The sequence below is a fragment of the Maylandia zebra genome, linkage group LG10 (genome assembly GCF_041146795.1).
Source record: "Maylandia zebra isolate NMK-2024a linkage group LG10, Mzebra_GT3a, whole genome shotgun sequence".
Classification (NCBI taxonomy): Eukaryota; Metazoa; Chordata; class Actinopteri; order Cichliformes; family Cichlidae; genus Maylandia; species Maylandia zebra.
This window is the reverse complement of record NC_135176.1, coordinates 10,211,566-10,228,987: the sequence shown is the minus strand read 5'-3', so window position 1 is coordinate 10,228,987 and position 17,422 is coordinate 10,211,566. Positions and strand designations below refer to the sequence as shown.

General features: G+C 41.6%; 1 protein-coding gene across 1 annotated transcript in view; it reads left to right on the top strand.

The window, feature by feature from the left end:
- Nucleotides 1-218: 218 nt before the first annotated feature.
- The window catches only part of fgf11b (fibroblast growth factor 11b), a 37,166-nt gene continuing 19,962 nt past the window's right edge, over nt 219-17,422 (top strand). Inside the window, exon 1 of the mRNA XM_004557336.3 lies at nt 219-1,396. Coding sequence (XP_004557393.1) covers nt 1,204-1,396 — 193 coding nt within the window. The 5' untranslated portion in view covers nt 219-1,203. The remainder of the gene's footprint in view (nt 1,397-17,422) is intronic.

The following is a 17,422-nucleotide window of genomic DNA, read 5'->3' as shown; positions in this document are numbered from 1 at the left end:
GCGCTGTGTCTCTGTTTCAGGGGGGCTCTAGTTTGTTTTTTTAGGGGGATGTTTTCTGTGAAATAACAAAATTGTAGCCTCGGTGAAGTGGCTGTTAAGACGTCCTTCTCCCACATTTTCCTCCGTCTTCCCCGCCAAGCTCATTCTTACACATCACAGCCTCTGCCTCCCCCTCCCCTCCCCTCCCTCAGTCTCTTTTGCTGTCTCTCGCTCCCCCCCTTCCTTTCTCTCTCTGTCATGAATGTCACCTCTACTGATGGTGGCTGCTGGAATTCACACACACATACTCTCACAACCACTCGCTGACTTTGGATGGGAGGAGGAGGGGGGAGGGGAGGAGGAAAGAGGGGGGTTTTGGTGAGGTCTGTGGGAAAGAGGCATGCCATTGGAGGCAGAAGAGGAGTCTCTGCCTGTCTGTGTCCATGTCTCTGCTCCGTTCCCGGCTTCATTCCGACAAAGACCGTCAGTGTCCCGCCTGCTGTGCTACCTCTGGATTTAAGTCAGCTGGATTACTGCTTGGACTCTCGGCTCATTATTCCACGCTGCCACATTTAAATGGGAGGCAAAGTTGGACCGCCATGGAATGCACGAATGGTGAAAAACAGTTTGGTTTTTCTTGCGCTTTTAAGAGCTTCCTAGCATTCAAAATGAGCCCACTTTTCTTCTTTAAAAGTGTTTTTATACGTAAATTAATTTGAGCTCTTTCTCTTCTGTATCGCCTGTTTAAAGTAGGTTAGTTATTTTGCAATATAACATTTTGTACTTGGCTGCCAGGCCACATTTTGATGTGAAAGATGAGTGGGGAAGCGGGATAGAATCATGTCTCGAGCGTAACCTTTTGGAAAAGTCTGTCTTTTTAAAGCTGGTCTCAAAGTTTTACATTGAAAATGTGACTGTATCAGTTTAAAAAAAAAATTTTTCCTGGGATCTGTTACTGTCAGATTTTGATTTTTTTTTTTTTTTTTTTGGGTCCATTACATTGGACTGCATGTGAACTTGCATCTTATCCAGTTCATCCCTCTCCAAGGGAACCCTCAAACTAAACTCTTCCCTGTTAACCCACTTAGACTCCCGATCTCCCCTGTGGGGTTTTCTTTATAACATTCGTCCTATTCTAGTGTACTGAGGAAAGCAAAAGCCAAACCAGCAAAGGGGGTACCGGGAAGGAAGTCACCCCCCTCCCAAAGGTGAGAGGGGGGGAAGATGGCAGCTCTCGCCAGCTCTCTCATTAGACAGAAACGGGCGGTCAAGGACGACCAAGCCAACCGACCGGTAGCCAGCAAGCGCAAGCCCTGTCCTAAGAGCAACAAGTCCCTGTGCCAGAAACAGATCCTTGTCCTGATCTCCAAAGTACGGCTATGCGGAGGTCGAAAAGGGCGAAATGACAAAAGACCAGGTGAGTCAACTAATATCATTTCCATCTTGCTTCTCTGTTCACCCATATTTTGGGATATTGTACCAGAGGTGAGAGCTACACCTGTTATCTTAAAACTGGGCTAAAATTACTTTTCACACTTCATGTAAATGGAAAATTTACCTATGCACTAAAATGAGATAAGTCACTTTTATACAAAGTTTTCCAATTCAACGTTCATTCTGAAAGACACTCACAGGGTTTTGTTATTAGTCCTTTTTCACATTGTTTGGTCCTCTTTTATTCCCTGTCCAAACAATGATGATCAACACTTCAACAAGATGCCTTGTAGCTCCGTTCGCACTTGATCATTGACACTTGTCAGTGTAATATTTGAGTTTTACATTAGCAGTTATTCTCAGTGCAGCCGCCTCCTGCATCACGCCTCTCCCAATGGTAGCCACAGCTTAAGGAAATTTTGCTGAACAAACATCATTCATAAAGAGGGCACATACCTTCATGGCTGATTGGAGAAGAAACTGTGAATTCAGAGTGAGAAAAGTGATGAAAAGTAAAAATTGATGAGCAGAGCTTAATGCTTGATGTGGACTTTCATTTCATTCGGAATGCCTTTGTTTGCATATGTCTATATTGCGTCAACATGATCCTCATTGCCAAAAGGTTTATTTACTATATTTATCATAGTTCACACTATTTACTACATTTGGTTGTTTTAAGTCTCAGAGCTTCTTAAATTTTGCCGCTGGTATTGTTTGATAATAAGAATTAATTGTGCTGGATCAATACATTTAAGCCCCCATATCATTCAAAAGGAGTAGCTTCCTGCTAGTCACACACACATTTTAGTGCAAAATCAATGACAAAGTAAGCAGTTTTAACGCATTTGTTTGTTTACTAGTTTAAGAGTTCTTTTTGTCAGTCCTCATTTATTTCTAATGAACAGTGAAGCTCACACCCAACCATTCACACTTGTCATTGTCATATCTGAGTTTCACATTAGCAGTCATTCTCAGCTCAGCCACCTCCTGCATCCTCACCTCTCCCAATGGTCGCCACATCTCTCAAGTCTGCATAATAAAAATAAAACAAGTTTTTAGTCAGACAAAACTCTGACATGAGTTTACATGCACATAACAGAGCTTTTGCATCTCCAGACATAATTATGCAGACCTGCACAAACAATAAATTGTCAAAATAGCTAAAAACCACTGCAATCCCAGTGCAGGCTTAATTCTGTCAGGTTGTCTGATATGCTTGGTCTTTGAAAGCAGAACTTCAGCTCTGAGTCTCTGAACAGAGATTCGTGTGATGTGATGCTAAGATTCCTTTCTTTCTTACCACTTTAAGGATGCAAAACAAAAGCTTTGTAGTATTAGTGCTCATAAGATAGTGCTTATTATATGATGGCTTGCTATTTTTTTAACATTTCGTACAAAGTAAGCGTCTTTGCTTTTCCTTATATGTTTACCTTTGTGTGCTTTAATTCAGGAGAAAAATCATGTTTTTTAAATTTATTTTCAAAGTACTTTTTTCTTCTTTGGTGTGACTGCTGCAATGAATTGATGACTTCGAAATGTTTAGGCTCATTGGTGCACAAATAGCGACAGTAGTATGCTACAGAATATGTTGCTGAACAAACATCATTCTTAAAGAGGAAACATACCTTCACGGCTGATTGGAGAAGAAACCGTGAATTCAGAGTGTTTCCCCCACACGAGAATCAAAAGCGAAGAGCAGTGCTTCATGCTTGACGAGGACTTTCATTTCATTCTGCATCCCTTTGTTCACATATGTCTACATTGCTTCAACGGGATCCTCATTGCCAAAATATTGCTTTGCTGTATTTATCTTAGTTCACACTATTTACTGCATTTGGTCTGAGCATCTGAGTGTTTTACTCTTGGAGTTTCTTTAATTGTGTTGGTGGTATTGTTTGATGATAAGATTGTACTGGCTTAATACATTTAAGCCCGCATATCATTAAAACGGGAATAACTTCCTGTCAGTCACATCCAATGAACTATTCAGAAACCATGTCTGTTTTGACAAGACATTGCTAAAATTTTCAGATTTAACAGATGTGACATAACAATGAAAAAAATATTGCATCCCTAAATTCCCCTCACTATGCATCTGTTCAGTGTAGCCTAAACGATTCCTGTTTTCTATGAAATGGGTTGTAAATTGTTTACATAATGAGTTGTTAGAGCTGCAGTGGCTTGTGATTTGATGTGGACATGAATGAACCGACTATGACCACATATAGTACAGTTAATCGTGTTTTCAGGGAAAATCACCAGATATCCCATCTGCTGTTTGAGCTTTAAGCTTTGTGTGACATTCAGTGTTGGGGTCGTCATACAAAAATAATGCACATAATTATGAGTTAAAAATGTAAACCTGAGAGTACAGAGCCATATAAATCCCTATGCTAATGAAGGCGCACACATTTTCTTTTAGTGTTGAAGTATAAACACAGAACCAGCAGAAAAGCTGGTGAAAAACAGCCCAAAGAATACTTCTACAGTGACAGGTATGGGTAAAAATGGATGCTACATAGCAACAACGCTTATTACTGCTTTTGTTACCTGTTGACAATCAAGCTAGCTTTGTGTTAGTAGTAATAACAGTTGCTTGAACAGTAGCAATGTTAATACAGTTAGTACTGTAATGAGGTAATATTAAAGATGTAATAGAAAAATGTAATGTGATGGAAAGCATTACAATCCACCACCACTTTTGGTGGTTTGAGGGTTTTTTGACATAAAAAATTAAAACTCTCAGGAAGTAAAGCAGCTCATCTCCCCAATCAGAAGGTGAGCTGTTCGACCCCCGGCTCCTCTAATCTGCACGTGATTCTTATCCTTGGGCAAGATACTGAACCCTGAGTTCCCCTGATGCATGCATTGTAGTCTGACTGATAAGTTAAAAATAGTACTTAAAATGCATGAACAGGGCTTGTATAGTGTTTTGAGTGCTCAAAATGAGTAGAGAAATCCCATATGAGCGCCATCGTCTGATCTCTGGTCTTTTTGTGCATTTACATTTAAACAATTAAAATGAATAAGAATGACAGGAGTGCTCAGAAATAAGGCCAACATAAAATGGCCACATGGTGGAAGCATCAAGATTTCACAAAGCAAGATTTTTCAAAGATTTGATGAACAGATAAAATGAGAGTAACTCTTAATGGACCAGATGAAAGCACAGTGGAGGGTATTGGTATTGGTTGCTTCCTTTAAGGATGAGCTATTTGGACTGTCTACAATTTGGGACATCAGAGAGTATAGAGCATTTAAAGCAGAAAGAACAATAATGCGGGACAATGCTCCATCATATACATCTAAGTACTCTACTGCCTGATCACCCAGGAAAAGCCTTAAGTACAACCAGTTGTCCACCTTTTTAGGCTGGCCAGTGAGCTCACAGAGCAGAATAAGGACTACAGTTAACAGCCACAATCCGAAAGGTGAAGCCAGACTCCCAGTACGACCGCATGGGGACATTGGAAGGATATGCAATGTAAATATCTTATATAAGTTCTATGGATTTAAAAAAAGGCTTAGAGATTAGAGATTAAACTTCCATTATATAACACAAGTGCATATCTTTTAAAAACATGTACATATAAAAGCCATTTGCACAAGTTAATACTCTGATGCCAAAAAATATAATTATATGTTTTCTGTCTCCACATGTAAATTCTCTTCCTGCAGTGTTTTTGAGCCGCGAATAGTTTCAGTTGTCATTTTAGCATCACACCAGCAGACACAAGCTAAATTTATTACTGCTACTGCCCACCACTTGTAAATGTGGCTGGCACAAATCACAGAAAGGATGATCATCTACCTGATTTTACCGTGTAATCACCTTCCTCTGGGTGTCCTGCATAGTCCCTTACTGTACAGAAAACCCTTTCAAGTGGTTGCCCTGTCAGGGATCTATACTCCTGCCCTTCTTTCAGATCAATTTGGCTCATTAATGTATAGCAATTAATCAATAATCTCCCTCTTGGTTTGTTCAAGGTTGAATCTGACTTGAAAAGTGAAAGGATATCAAACTCCCTGGCCCTGCAGATTAACTTTGGTACCTTTTTTCTAAGTTAAATCAAACAAGCACACGGACAACAGATCTGGAAAAAACAAGCACTAGCAGGTAGGTATAAAATGAGATACAGAAAAAAATTCAGATAAACCATATATCTTGATTTTGGTGGACGAAAAATGTTAGTAGGCTTCAGAGAGGTTTTACCATAAACATATTAATACACATTAAAAATAGTAACACTATTAGCTGAGTCATTAGACACTAATGCATGCAAATATAGTGCAGACCTGGACATCTTGTAGCATTGAAAATGCTGTTTGGCATGGAGGTGCAGTAGTATGTTGTAGGTGTAAGCACTGGAGAAGCCAGTCAACAGTTGGAGCAGAAATGTAGGGCCTGGCTGGCAGGCAGCAGACCGGGTTACAAGGAGAGATCCAGCAGAGGATAGCATTAAGCTGACCCCAAGAGATCGAGGCTGCAAACTCGCTTACTCAACAACACCTGATCAGACAATGCAGTGTTAGGTAGCTTCTCATCAGAACTTTACTGACTGTGACAGGGGTCAGAGAGAGAGACAGAGAGAAAGAGACAGTGAAGCAGGGCAAGTCTGCAGAGGTAAACACAAGCTTAAAGAAAAGAGTAGAAGATATTACTAATGCCACAGAAAATTGTTTTTGGGGGTGGATGGTGATGACGGGGGTGGACTCAGATCCAAAGATCAAAAATGCAGAAGAGTAAGGAGAGATATTGGTGGAGAGATTAAAGGGGAGGCGGGTGGGACAGCAGAGAGCTGTGAATCAGACTGTCATAGCTGCAGCATGTGGAGAAGAAGATGAGATGGGAAACCATGGGGTTGGATATTAAGTGCCACTGCAAAACACTTCTTCAGTTATCCTCTTAATCTGTTTAGAGAGTAGTCAGTCATGGTTCGAAAGTTGAGCATCTTTCCTAAATTGGAATGAAGGTTTGCGGGCGTTGTAGTGGGTTAAAGGTGGTTTTCAGTGTGGTATGGGTTAAATGGTTGATCTTAGTGGTAACCACAGCAATTTATTTTATACATTATTTTCTCTCTCATTCACACTATTGGTGTCAGACCATCCGTGAAAGGTGCTCACCTGCCATTGGGAGCAACTTTGACTTTAGCAACATGCCCTGGCTGTCAAACAAACCCTCAACCTGGCAATTAGAGGACAACCTGTTCCACCAGCTGAGCTCCAGCTGCCTGCTGCTGTTGAATAAGAATCCTGTCACTCGGACCAGGGATGGGAAACAAGGACTGATATAACTTGGTCTTATGCCAGACTGGTCAGTACCAAACTTTTAATAAGTGCCAAGACAAATGCTGTTGCTACAGTAATTCATTCTGACATGCAGAAGTTAGAAACTGCCTCCTCATAGTGAAGCTGATGGTTTCAAGTAATCTTGCCCTAGATTAGATTTACTTCCCGTAGGCTCTCTTCCTCTTCTTGTCCTTAGCGGGCGACCAGCGGCGGTGGTCTGCCGCACAACCAGTACGCTGCTGTAGGTGCCGCAGGTTCTCTTGCTTGACCAACAATTATCTTCCACGCTTTTCTAAGGCGATGGTTCTTGCCTGCTCGAGGTCAAGTCGAAGGGCCTTCAAATAATCCTGGATTTGTTTCATCCATGTCTTCTTTGGTGCATTTCGATGCACCCTCCAATCGGTGGGGCGGGTCAAACAGAGTAGGCCATGGGTGTAGCGGCTCGGGTCCATTCGAAAACTGTGGCCAAACCAACGGAGTCGGCGGCGCTGGATTAGGTCGCCGATCATCAGTTGGCTGCTTGGTGAGGATGGTGTCATTCGAATGACTCAGTAAGCTCACTTTACTACATGTGTTGAAATTGCAGGTAAAGACAAATCGAAATGGAATAAAAACAGCAAGCTCAGTAGAAAAAAAACAGCATCTTTATCTGAAGCTGTGCAGCAGGTTTGAGTGCACCTGCTATACCGGCACCATCAGTGCATCCACCCGGCTCCCAGCTCTGATATTGATGGGATTTACTAAAGTTAAAAAAAAGAAGAAGAAAAAATGCAACTGTCCCAACCTCAAGTCACGGAAACGTTAGCAATCGTCATCAAATTAAACCTGTAGTTATTAACTCTGGGCACCGTTTGCACTGGGGCTTTAGCACTTCTTTAAATGTTCCTAATTAGTTTTTGGACAAGCAGCAGCAATAGCTTCATCAGTGGAGAGCAGTCACACACTCAAGTCAAATCCCTTCTTAATTGCTAGTTGAGGGAAAACAAGGAGTGTTGGCAAGTTTATTTCAGATTCAATAGTGTTACCATGTCAGTATTATGCATGTACACAAACTGCAAGATTTTTAAAAAACACTCAGTGGAAGTTTAAACTAGAATTTACTGTCCTGACATTACGAGGTAACAAATGCCTTACTTTCTTTAGTTATTAAAACCTTTACCTGCAAGAAGATTGCTGTACATCCAACCCAGAGGCATAGTACCAAAAACTATTTCCTCCTCATTACGAATTTGAGGTGAAAATATCATTGGTGAGTGTCACAATGTACCTAGGTTATAGCTTATTTTGTGCAAAACTTGTAGAATAACATTAATAGGTTTCATTAGCTTAATGAGTTTCAACAAGACTGGCTACTGACAAGCAGGATCAATAATAGCACTCATTTCTAACTGCCCAGCTGTTACCAGATACATTATAAGTGTCCTGTTGCCCATTAAGTCTGGGCAAGAACAGAAAACTCAAGACTTACTTAAGACTTCTAACCCTATCTATGTTATTAGACAGCTATTGATTTAAATTTTAAAGACGAAATTAAAATTTTGCAGTAGAAGATTGTTTGTTTCGCATCATTGCAGGAAAGTTGTAATAAGATTAGTATTCATCACAATTTGACATATTTAGATGAGACAAACAGAAGATTAGTCGTTGGTTGCTGATGAGGTCATCCCACCAACGTCAGGAGATTTCCAGCACGAAAGAGCCCGCGGTATTCCACAGCCATCTAAACTATCTGGCACCAAATGGTGTGTCTTGAAAGAAAAAGTTTTAAGCTTTAATCTTTTGCAGTTTCTTGTGTAAAGTAAAAAACACCAGAGATTAAGAGATTTAGTTATTTTAATTTTGATGGTTTACCTAACTTTATATCTTTAAGTTACCTATGTCTAACAAATAAAGTGAGTGGACATGACAGACTGATCTTTTACTTTAAAGTATTATTACAGCTAGAGTTTAGGAGTTGGCTTGTGGAAAAAGATCCTGCCTTAGAGAGCTTGTTGACAATGGCTTTAAATCTTATTCAAAGTGAGGCAGGAGGAAGGATGTGTGTACAAAAAATGCCTCTTTTTCTTCCTGTCCTACTGAAGATGCCACCTTAACCTCCCACACATGCCTGCTAAATTGAATCTGTGGGTGCTTTGATTAAAGCTGACAAGGGGAGATTGAATTTACCTCTAACAAGAGAAAAACTGAGAATAGAGGACACCTACTGTAAAGAGGTAATGATGAGAAGACAAGTGGAGGGAAATTTGGAGAGTGTAAGAGGAAGGCGATCATAAATGGAAGACAACCATGGGATACTGCGATGGGAAACCAAAAAATATATATTTTAGGGACATAAAAAGAGACCTATTACGCAATTACATACTTTGCCTCATATATATTGTTAAACTAGTATATTCCAGTCGCTTCGGACTGCTCTTTTTTTTTCTATTATTGGCTCTACAATGTCACGGAGAGCAGATATCCCTGGTCATCTCAGGCACACGGCATGAGCTGTGAGTGAAGAAGCTCTCCGTCCCATGGTGTCAAACCCTTGAGTTTATAAGAGACAGCAAATGAGAAGAAAGTTGACTTATGGCTCAGTGACTGATTGCTAGTAGTTATAGTGACCAAATGGTTGCCCAGTGGTTGAGCTTGCAACACCATCAGAAGCTGGACAGCAACTTTCGATCACAAGGCAATTGTTATGGTCACCTGGTGGGAGGTAACCTGTCTCCAAATAATGGCGGCCCATCTTAGGCTGACGACCATCACTATCACACAGGTTGGTGAAAGTCTGCAAAGAGCTGCAGTCTAATTTATAAGCACAGACAGATTACCAACACGTTGCAATCAATCTGAGTCAGTCTGTGGCGATATGCGCAACTCGTCTTGGCACTTCTCTTTACAATAGGAGACTGGACTCAGCTGGTTGCCAGTTTTCTGGATATGTTCCCATATAAAACCAAGGTTGTCCAGCACCTATATAATTTTGCAGTTAAATTGCCATCTTTTTTCTTTTCTCCAACAATTGTTTTACCTATTGTGATTAAAGAGAGAGGGAAGTAGCTAAAAGGACTTGTTTCAGACGATGAACTAAGGGACTGCACCAAGGCCCAATGTAAGATATCCATCTATCCATTTACAATCACTTATCTGGGTTCGGGTCATGAGGGCACCAGTCCAAGCAGAAAAGCTAAGAGATAGGACCAATGAAATGATAATGAGGTCTTTAACCTAAAATAGCTATTATTTCAATTACATAACAGAATTACTCGCAATGGAATATATACAATATGCTCTCCTAGTATTTTGTCTATGATAATGTGCAATATAAATATGGTACTGAAATGTCACGAGTCTGCCATTTCTGATACCTTACATGTTGATTAAGCATCAATACTTAAAAATGTGAATAGAGACTGAGGAGAAGCTTCTTCCCGCAGGCGATACGGTTTCTCAATCACACCACCACATAGTACTGACCCACACATATGGTTCTTAAACACACACTGGACATTCTGGACTTTGTTTATACTAATTCAATTAGATGCGTGGTCATCTAATCGAATCACTTCATCACTAAATCACTTTAAGCATATTTGCACTGCACAAGACACTTACAAATGTGGATTGCACAACACTGGACATTATATTTCTTCATTTCCATTTAATACTTGTACAGCTGCTGTTATTGTATATATATATATTTATATTTCGTCATACATTCTTATATATTTCTAGACTGTGTATTTGTGTATTGTGTATTTTGTTGTACAGTTATTTTATTTTCAACTTTAATTTATATATTTTTATCTTATTCTTCCCAGTTAAATTTACCCTTTTTAATTTTCATATTTATTTCCTATCTTATTCATACCCTTATTTATTAATTTTTTCTTTAAGTCACGAGCACTTGTGTAAGCATTTCACTGCATATCGTACTGTGTATGACTGCGTATGTGACAAATAAAATTTGAATTTGAATTTATTTGAATACATGCAAATTATTCCACTGGAAATGTTTGTGGCTGTTTCCTTGTTTGTATATTCTGTCAGGGTCTTTTCTATTTCCTATTTAAATGCTATATGTGTGGCAGCGTCTGCTAAAGTTAATCTCAGTCAAAGCTTGGCAGAAAATCTACAATGGGTGAGAAGCTGCCTTTAAGCATCTCTATGCATGACTTTCCTCTGCTGTGCGGGGACCTCATCATATAAGTGGTTCAGTAAAGAAAAACACTGCAAACCACACCTTTAATGTGTAAATCCTTTCCTGGCCCCAATCACACTGTTTAGCGCAGTCGCATGTTCGCTGGCATGATCATCACACATTCTGACAGAGGTCTGGACCCCTGTGGGAGTTCAGAGGATGTTTGTCTTTGTTTGTTCTGCATATATCAAGTGCCTATTTGTGTCCTTGCTGGCGGGTCAATTGGAGAAAAAAGGATAGGTGAGGCGTGAGCTTGAGCACTTCTCCACTTGTGTCTGTGTGTGTTTTACGTTTCAACCTGAAGAAACTTGCAGCATGGGGTCTGCCCCACATTACTCTGAATCCCCTGAGCTGAGCATGTTGTTAACTGTCACTGATACGTTTCTGTCATAATGCTAATGAAGCACATATGTGAATATTGAATGTGTGTCAGGGAAGCGTTGTGAGTCCTATTTGCTCGTGCTCGTGTGTGACATGCTCTTGTCAGTGCCATTAATAACAAGCAATAACTGTGCCTCACTTATGTGAATCGCTGCCATTGTCACAGGAAATGATTTATGAAGCCTTGAATTCAAATTAAGAGGCCACTCTTGAACTCGCTGCTGATGAGATACACCTCATTCGTTCCTATTCTTTCTTTAACCTCGCCCCGTCCTCCTATCCCTCTTCTACAACATCCCTTCCGGTGCGTCTTCCCATCTCTCCTCTCCCTCCCCGTTATTCTTGTCGCATCTTTTTGCAGCTCCATCACTCCATCATTGCCCTTTTTTGTGTCGCACTTGCTGTCCTTATCTCTTTTATTTCTGGACATACACAGAGCATTCCTCACTCTTGTTAAAGTTGTTAGCTGGGTACCATGACTTCAGGCTTCCAATTCTCCTTTCCTTCCCTTCCCTCTCCCTCCTCTCTTTCCACAAGGTTGATAATTACTAGCAGCACTGTACTGTAGACCTGGCCCAGTTTAGAAAACGAGAAACTGTATTCTCCTTTTATTACATGCAGAATCAAACACACATGCGTTCTTTTATGTGTAAAATACAGTAGAGTACATGCATGCAAAAACACAGAGTGGAGTATTTTCACGCAAAAGGTAAGAGCGAATCGGGAACTCCTGCAAATATAAGCCAAGGAAAACCCCCGTTGTTCGATTGGGTCAAAGCAGAGGAAAATGCCCTTGGCTGCTCAGTCATGCAGGCCCCCAGTAATTACCTCCAACCTTATCGAGAGGAGCTCGCCTTTGGGGAGATCAGCCAGCAACATACTGAGCTCAAATCAAGCCAGATAAATACATTAGTGTAATGATAACCAACACTGAGACATACACTACGCTGATTAGAGATAAATCTCAACCGCTGCTTATTTTTCAGAGCAATTACACAGCAGCGAATGGTTTAAGTGTCCTTGATGGCAGCCGGGATGTATGAAGTGATTACCTTGGGTTCTTATGTGCATTGACCTCATTTATACAGAGACCCACATAATTGCTGTGTGTATGGTTGAACTGGAGGGCTAGGCTCCATTCTCCCCCGTGCGATTCTCAAAATGATTATCGATGTGGAATGCAAATTGATGAGGGGCGTCCCGGTGTAAACCTAGCAGCGGCTTCTGCTGGGATTAGAGGAAAAGTCAATTTAATAAACAAACTGCTCTCGACAACTTACCTAACTTAATAATGTCTCCGTCTTGCCGTTTGAAAACTGCGTTATACTTTGTGCAGCAAACGTGGGACTTGTGTTGTGTCACATTTGTGCGGCGTCTTTTAAATCCACATCTCTTAAGGGGAGACTCGCTACACACTTTCTTTTCTGCTTGTCATATTTCCTCTCATGTGTGGAGAGGTCACTTGAAAATGGGCCGGCTGATGAGTCAACATGTTGTCGGGTGAGCTGACAACACCTGTGTTGATGTACATAAACAGACAAGGAGCTCTCTTTGACCCACACTCCACTGACCTGGATCAGCGAATGTTTCCTGTCACTCAAGCCCACACATGTCCCAGGAGTGATGAATGTAGTCTTACACACACACACACACACACACACACACACACACACACACACACACACACACACACGTGCTTCCTCTCCATGGGAAATACCCTGGACGGTGGAAGCTGCACGTTGTGCTGCTGGCATATTTAGAGAAAATTCTGCAAGGCAGATGTAGGTGTGTTCACCCTGAAAGAATGTGTGCACTGCCCGCTGCTCGTGTAACTACAGAACAGGGTTGCAACTGACTCTGAATGAATCACAGCAGATAAACATGGTAGGATTAATGATGATCATGAGCTTTTTTTTCTTTTTTCTTTTTTTAAATATATGGTCACGTTTGAGTGCAGAAACACTGATTACCAAAAGCTTGTGTTCCATTTTTCCAGCACACTTTCAATGTCATGCGTCTGGTCATGACCCAATGAAAAATACATTGTTTTTCTTTTCTACAAAAACAAGGCTGGTTTGATTAATGGCCTCAGTTTCAACCCCCCCCCCAAAGGATTAACCGTCTCACGTTACTGTGTTAGATAATGTGTGCATAAATATATAAAGTTGAAACAATTGGCCAACTAGTGAATTTATAGAATTGCAGAGAGCCTGCAACCACTTTGATAAAAAGTTCCGTTTCTGAATCCAATTAAAGTAAGCAAACTGGATTTGCAAATATGTTTCAATAATTTCTCACAGTGTATATCACAGGCTGCAGCCCTTCATTACAGTTAATGGGACTGTAACTGCCCCCAAAACAGTAAACTGATCTTAAAGCACTCTTAGTAAAAGTCCTGCTTACTTAAGTAAAATTCCAAAAAGCTGACAGATAAAAGTAATTTTAAATATTAAAAAGGCATCTACAGAAAGTCCCCTGTCACTTTATAATACTGAGTAAGGCGTTATATCATTGGTAATGCTTACGCAACAATGTGTAAATGCCCTCTTACAGAAGCATCTGGCTGAAGCGGAGCTAGTTTTAACTACTTTAGACACAGTTTGGAAATTTACTCTGCTGAAACAAGAGAAGGCCCTAACTAAAAAAGCTGCACAAGCTAAAACCACACTGAATCTTTAACAGGACATAAAAGTAACAATTAACGAGCAACTAAAGCTGGGACTATAGCTGTGCACGGTGGGCCACATTCAGACCCCTTAAGAGGGCAGAAACCAGTGAAACTCCTCTTTATGTCAGTGTAAAGAACTTTAACTAAACATTTAATGCCTGATATGTTTTTAAAAAAATTACTTCGCTAACACACCTCAGTTTTTCAACATGATAACGAAAACTCTGTCAGCACGACTCTTTAGGCTTAATTAAGAAATAAAGGTGGAAAATTACATAAAAGATTCAATTGAATGTTATTATTTTTGTTTTTTTCTTACTGTAAATCCATTTGTAGAAAGCATACATTTCCATAATAGACAGAGAAAATAGAAACTTTGTGTTTATCTATTACGTATTTACTTTGTTGTTGTATGAATGGGCATGGTGGAGCTCTTTATCAGCAGGAAAAGCTGCAAAACTTATGAAAATACAATTAAAATCCATATTGGGCCAAATTGCAGTCTTTGGTCTGTCTGTGATCCCCTGGGCCTCATTTTTTTTTACACTCTGAGCTAGAATATTTGTTTTGAATACAGCTAAACAGAACTGAGAAACAGCGGAAATGGCAACCCCAAGTTTTACTTTTGCACCTGTGTGCTTTCTATCACTCCATTATGCAGTACTTTGACTTAGAGGACCATAAAATGGTCACTGTTTTGTCCCCTGCAATAAATCAAATATGCTTTTACTGTTTTAGAGCACGTATGCCCTGTTATGCCAAAATCAGTACACATGACCTTTGATCCAGTAGCTCTCCAAGTTATCATCTTCTCTGTTTACCCCTGTGAAGCAGAAGTAGATACTCAGTGTGCACACTAAGCATGCTCATGATACAAACACTGGCTTTTTGCTCATGTAAACAACTCTGTGTGCTTTGCTAATCCAGAGGTAGACTGCTGTCAGACTGTGTCACTATCTATCAGAATGCTCCTCCAGGGCTTATAAAAGCAGGAGAAGTTGGCTTGCCTAATAATGTGCGCTTGCTATACTGTGGCATGTACACAAACTAGTTTAGGGGGTAAAGCACCATTTGTAACTTTAAAAAAATGAAGTCAGTTTAGTTAAGTCACTCAGTTTTCTGCAGATACAGATTCTGCTCATTTATTCATGTTATTGTTCTTCATTATATCGCAATATAGAATAGAATAGAATAGAATAGAATAGCCTTTATTGTCATTGTACAGAGTACAACGAAATTGGAGTGTCACTCCCTTGGTGCAAGTTTCAATAATAAATATAAATGTAAAATATAAAAGGTACAAAAAAAACAATCGTAAGTACTCAAACAATAGTATGTACAATATATACAGGATAGCAGCATTAATATAATGACAGTATGAATAGCAGCATAATATAATGACAGTGACGGTATGGAATAGGTTCAATTGTTTTTGTGCTTATTTACTACGGTGATAGCTCTGGGAAAGAAGCTATCCCTGAATCTGTTTGTCCTGGTTTTATGTGACCTGTACCGTCGGCCTGACGGTAATAGTTCAAACAGTTGGTTGCTGGGGTGAGAGTGGTCCTTGATGATATTGCCAGCTCTGCTGAGGTACCGAGAGTTTGCAGTGACCTCCAGGCTGGGCAGAGAGCAGCCAGTGATCTTCTGGGCTGTGTTGATGACCCTCTGCAGTACTTTCCTGTCTGCAGCTGAGCACCCTGCATACCATGTTGTTATGCCGTACGTTAGGATGCTCTCTATGGTGGCTCTGTAAAATGTCACCAGCAGCCTCTCCTCTAGGTTGTTCCTCCTGAGCACTCTCAGAAAGTGGAGACGCTGCTGGGCCTTTTTAACCACCGCTGTAGTATTTGCAGTCCAGGAGAGGTCATCAGATATCTGCACGCCCAGAAACCTCATGGAGTGTACCCTCTCCACACAGCTCCCGTGAATGTAAAGTGGGGCCGGGTCTGCTCTGCCCTTCCTGAAGTCCAAGATAAGTTCTTTAGTTTTCGTGGTGTTCAGTTGGAGGTTGTTAACTGAACACCACTCAGTCAGTCTGTTGACCTCATCTCTGTAGTCCGACTCATCCCCCCTTGAGATGAGTCCAACCACTGTGGTGTCATCCGCGAACTTTATGATGGTGTTTGAGAGATGGGTAGGGGAGCAGTCGGATGTGTAGAGCGTAAACAGGAGGGGACTCAAAACACATCCTTGTGGAGACCCGGTGCTGAGTGTGATGGTGCTGGACCGGTGGGGGCCGAGTCTGACAGACTGTGGTCTATTTGTCAGGAAGTCCTCGATCCAGAGGCAGATGGGGGTGGAGAGTCCCAGGTGAGACAGTTTCTGGACCAGGATCTCCGGGATGATATGATTGAATGCTGAGCTGAAGTCCAGAAAGAGCATTCTCACATAGCTTCCTCGGTGCTCCAGGTGACTCAGCGCAGTGTGGAGCGCTATGGTGATAGCGTCCTCGGTGGAACGATTTGTCCTGTAGGCAAATTGGTGGGGGTCCAGAGTGGGAGGCAGACCGGCCCTGATGTGCTGACAGACCAGTCTCTCAAAGCACTTCATCACTACAGGCGTAAGTGCAACAGGCCTGTAGTCATTTGGGCTGGCCACAGCTGTCTTCTTGGCGATGGGGATGATGGTGGAGGTTTTGAGGCAGGGCGGGACGGTGTTTGATGACAAGGAAAGGTTGAAGATTTTAGTGAAGACTCCGGTCAGTTCGTCAGCACATGCTCTAAGAACCTTTCCATGTATTCCATCAGGACCTGCCGCCTTCCTGGGATTCACTGACCTTAGAACACACCTCACTTGGTGCTCCCTAAGTGTTAGTGTGCCAGTGCTGGGGGCGGGTGGAAGTGGTGTGGCAGCTGAGGGCTTGGTCGTCTCAAAGCGGGCGAAGAAACGGTTTAGATCCTCAGCCAGTGAGGCATCAGTCCTAGATGTTGCCTGGTTATTGCTTCTGTAGTTGGTAATGTGATTGATCCCCTGCCACATTTTTCCGGGGTTGTTGTCAGCAAAGTGATCTTCAATCCTCCTCCTATAGGCAGCCTTAGCTTTCCTGATGCCTCTACTCAGGTCTGCCCTGGCCGCCCTATACGCAGCCCTGTCCCCTGACTTGAAGGCAGTGTTGCGGCTTTTTAGGAGGGATTGCACTTCGCTATTCATCCAGGGTTTTTGATTTGGAAATACCCTGACCCTTTTGTTGACGGTGACATTGTCAACACAGTTCCTGATGTACGAGAGTACAGTGTCCGTGTACTCCTGGAGGTTGTGGCTGGAGAATAAATCCCATACAGTTGTTGAGAAGCAGTCCTGCAGTTGAGAAAGGGCTCCTTCAGGCCAGGTTTTTATTGTCTTTGTCTGGGGCTTTGTTTTTCTCAGCAGGGGGGTGTAGGTGGGGGTGAGGGACATGCAGAGGTGGTCAGATCCAGCCAGGTGGGGGAGGGGTGTCGCTCTGAAAGCATGCCTGATGTTTGAATAGACATGGTCCAAAGTGT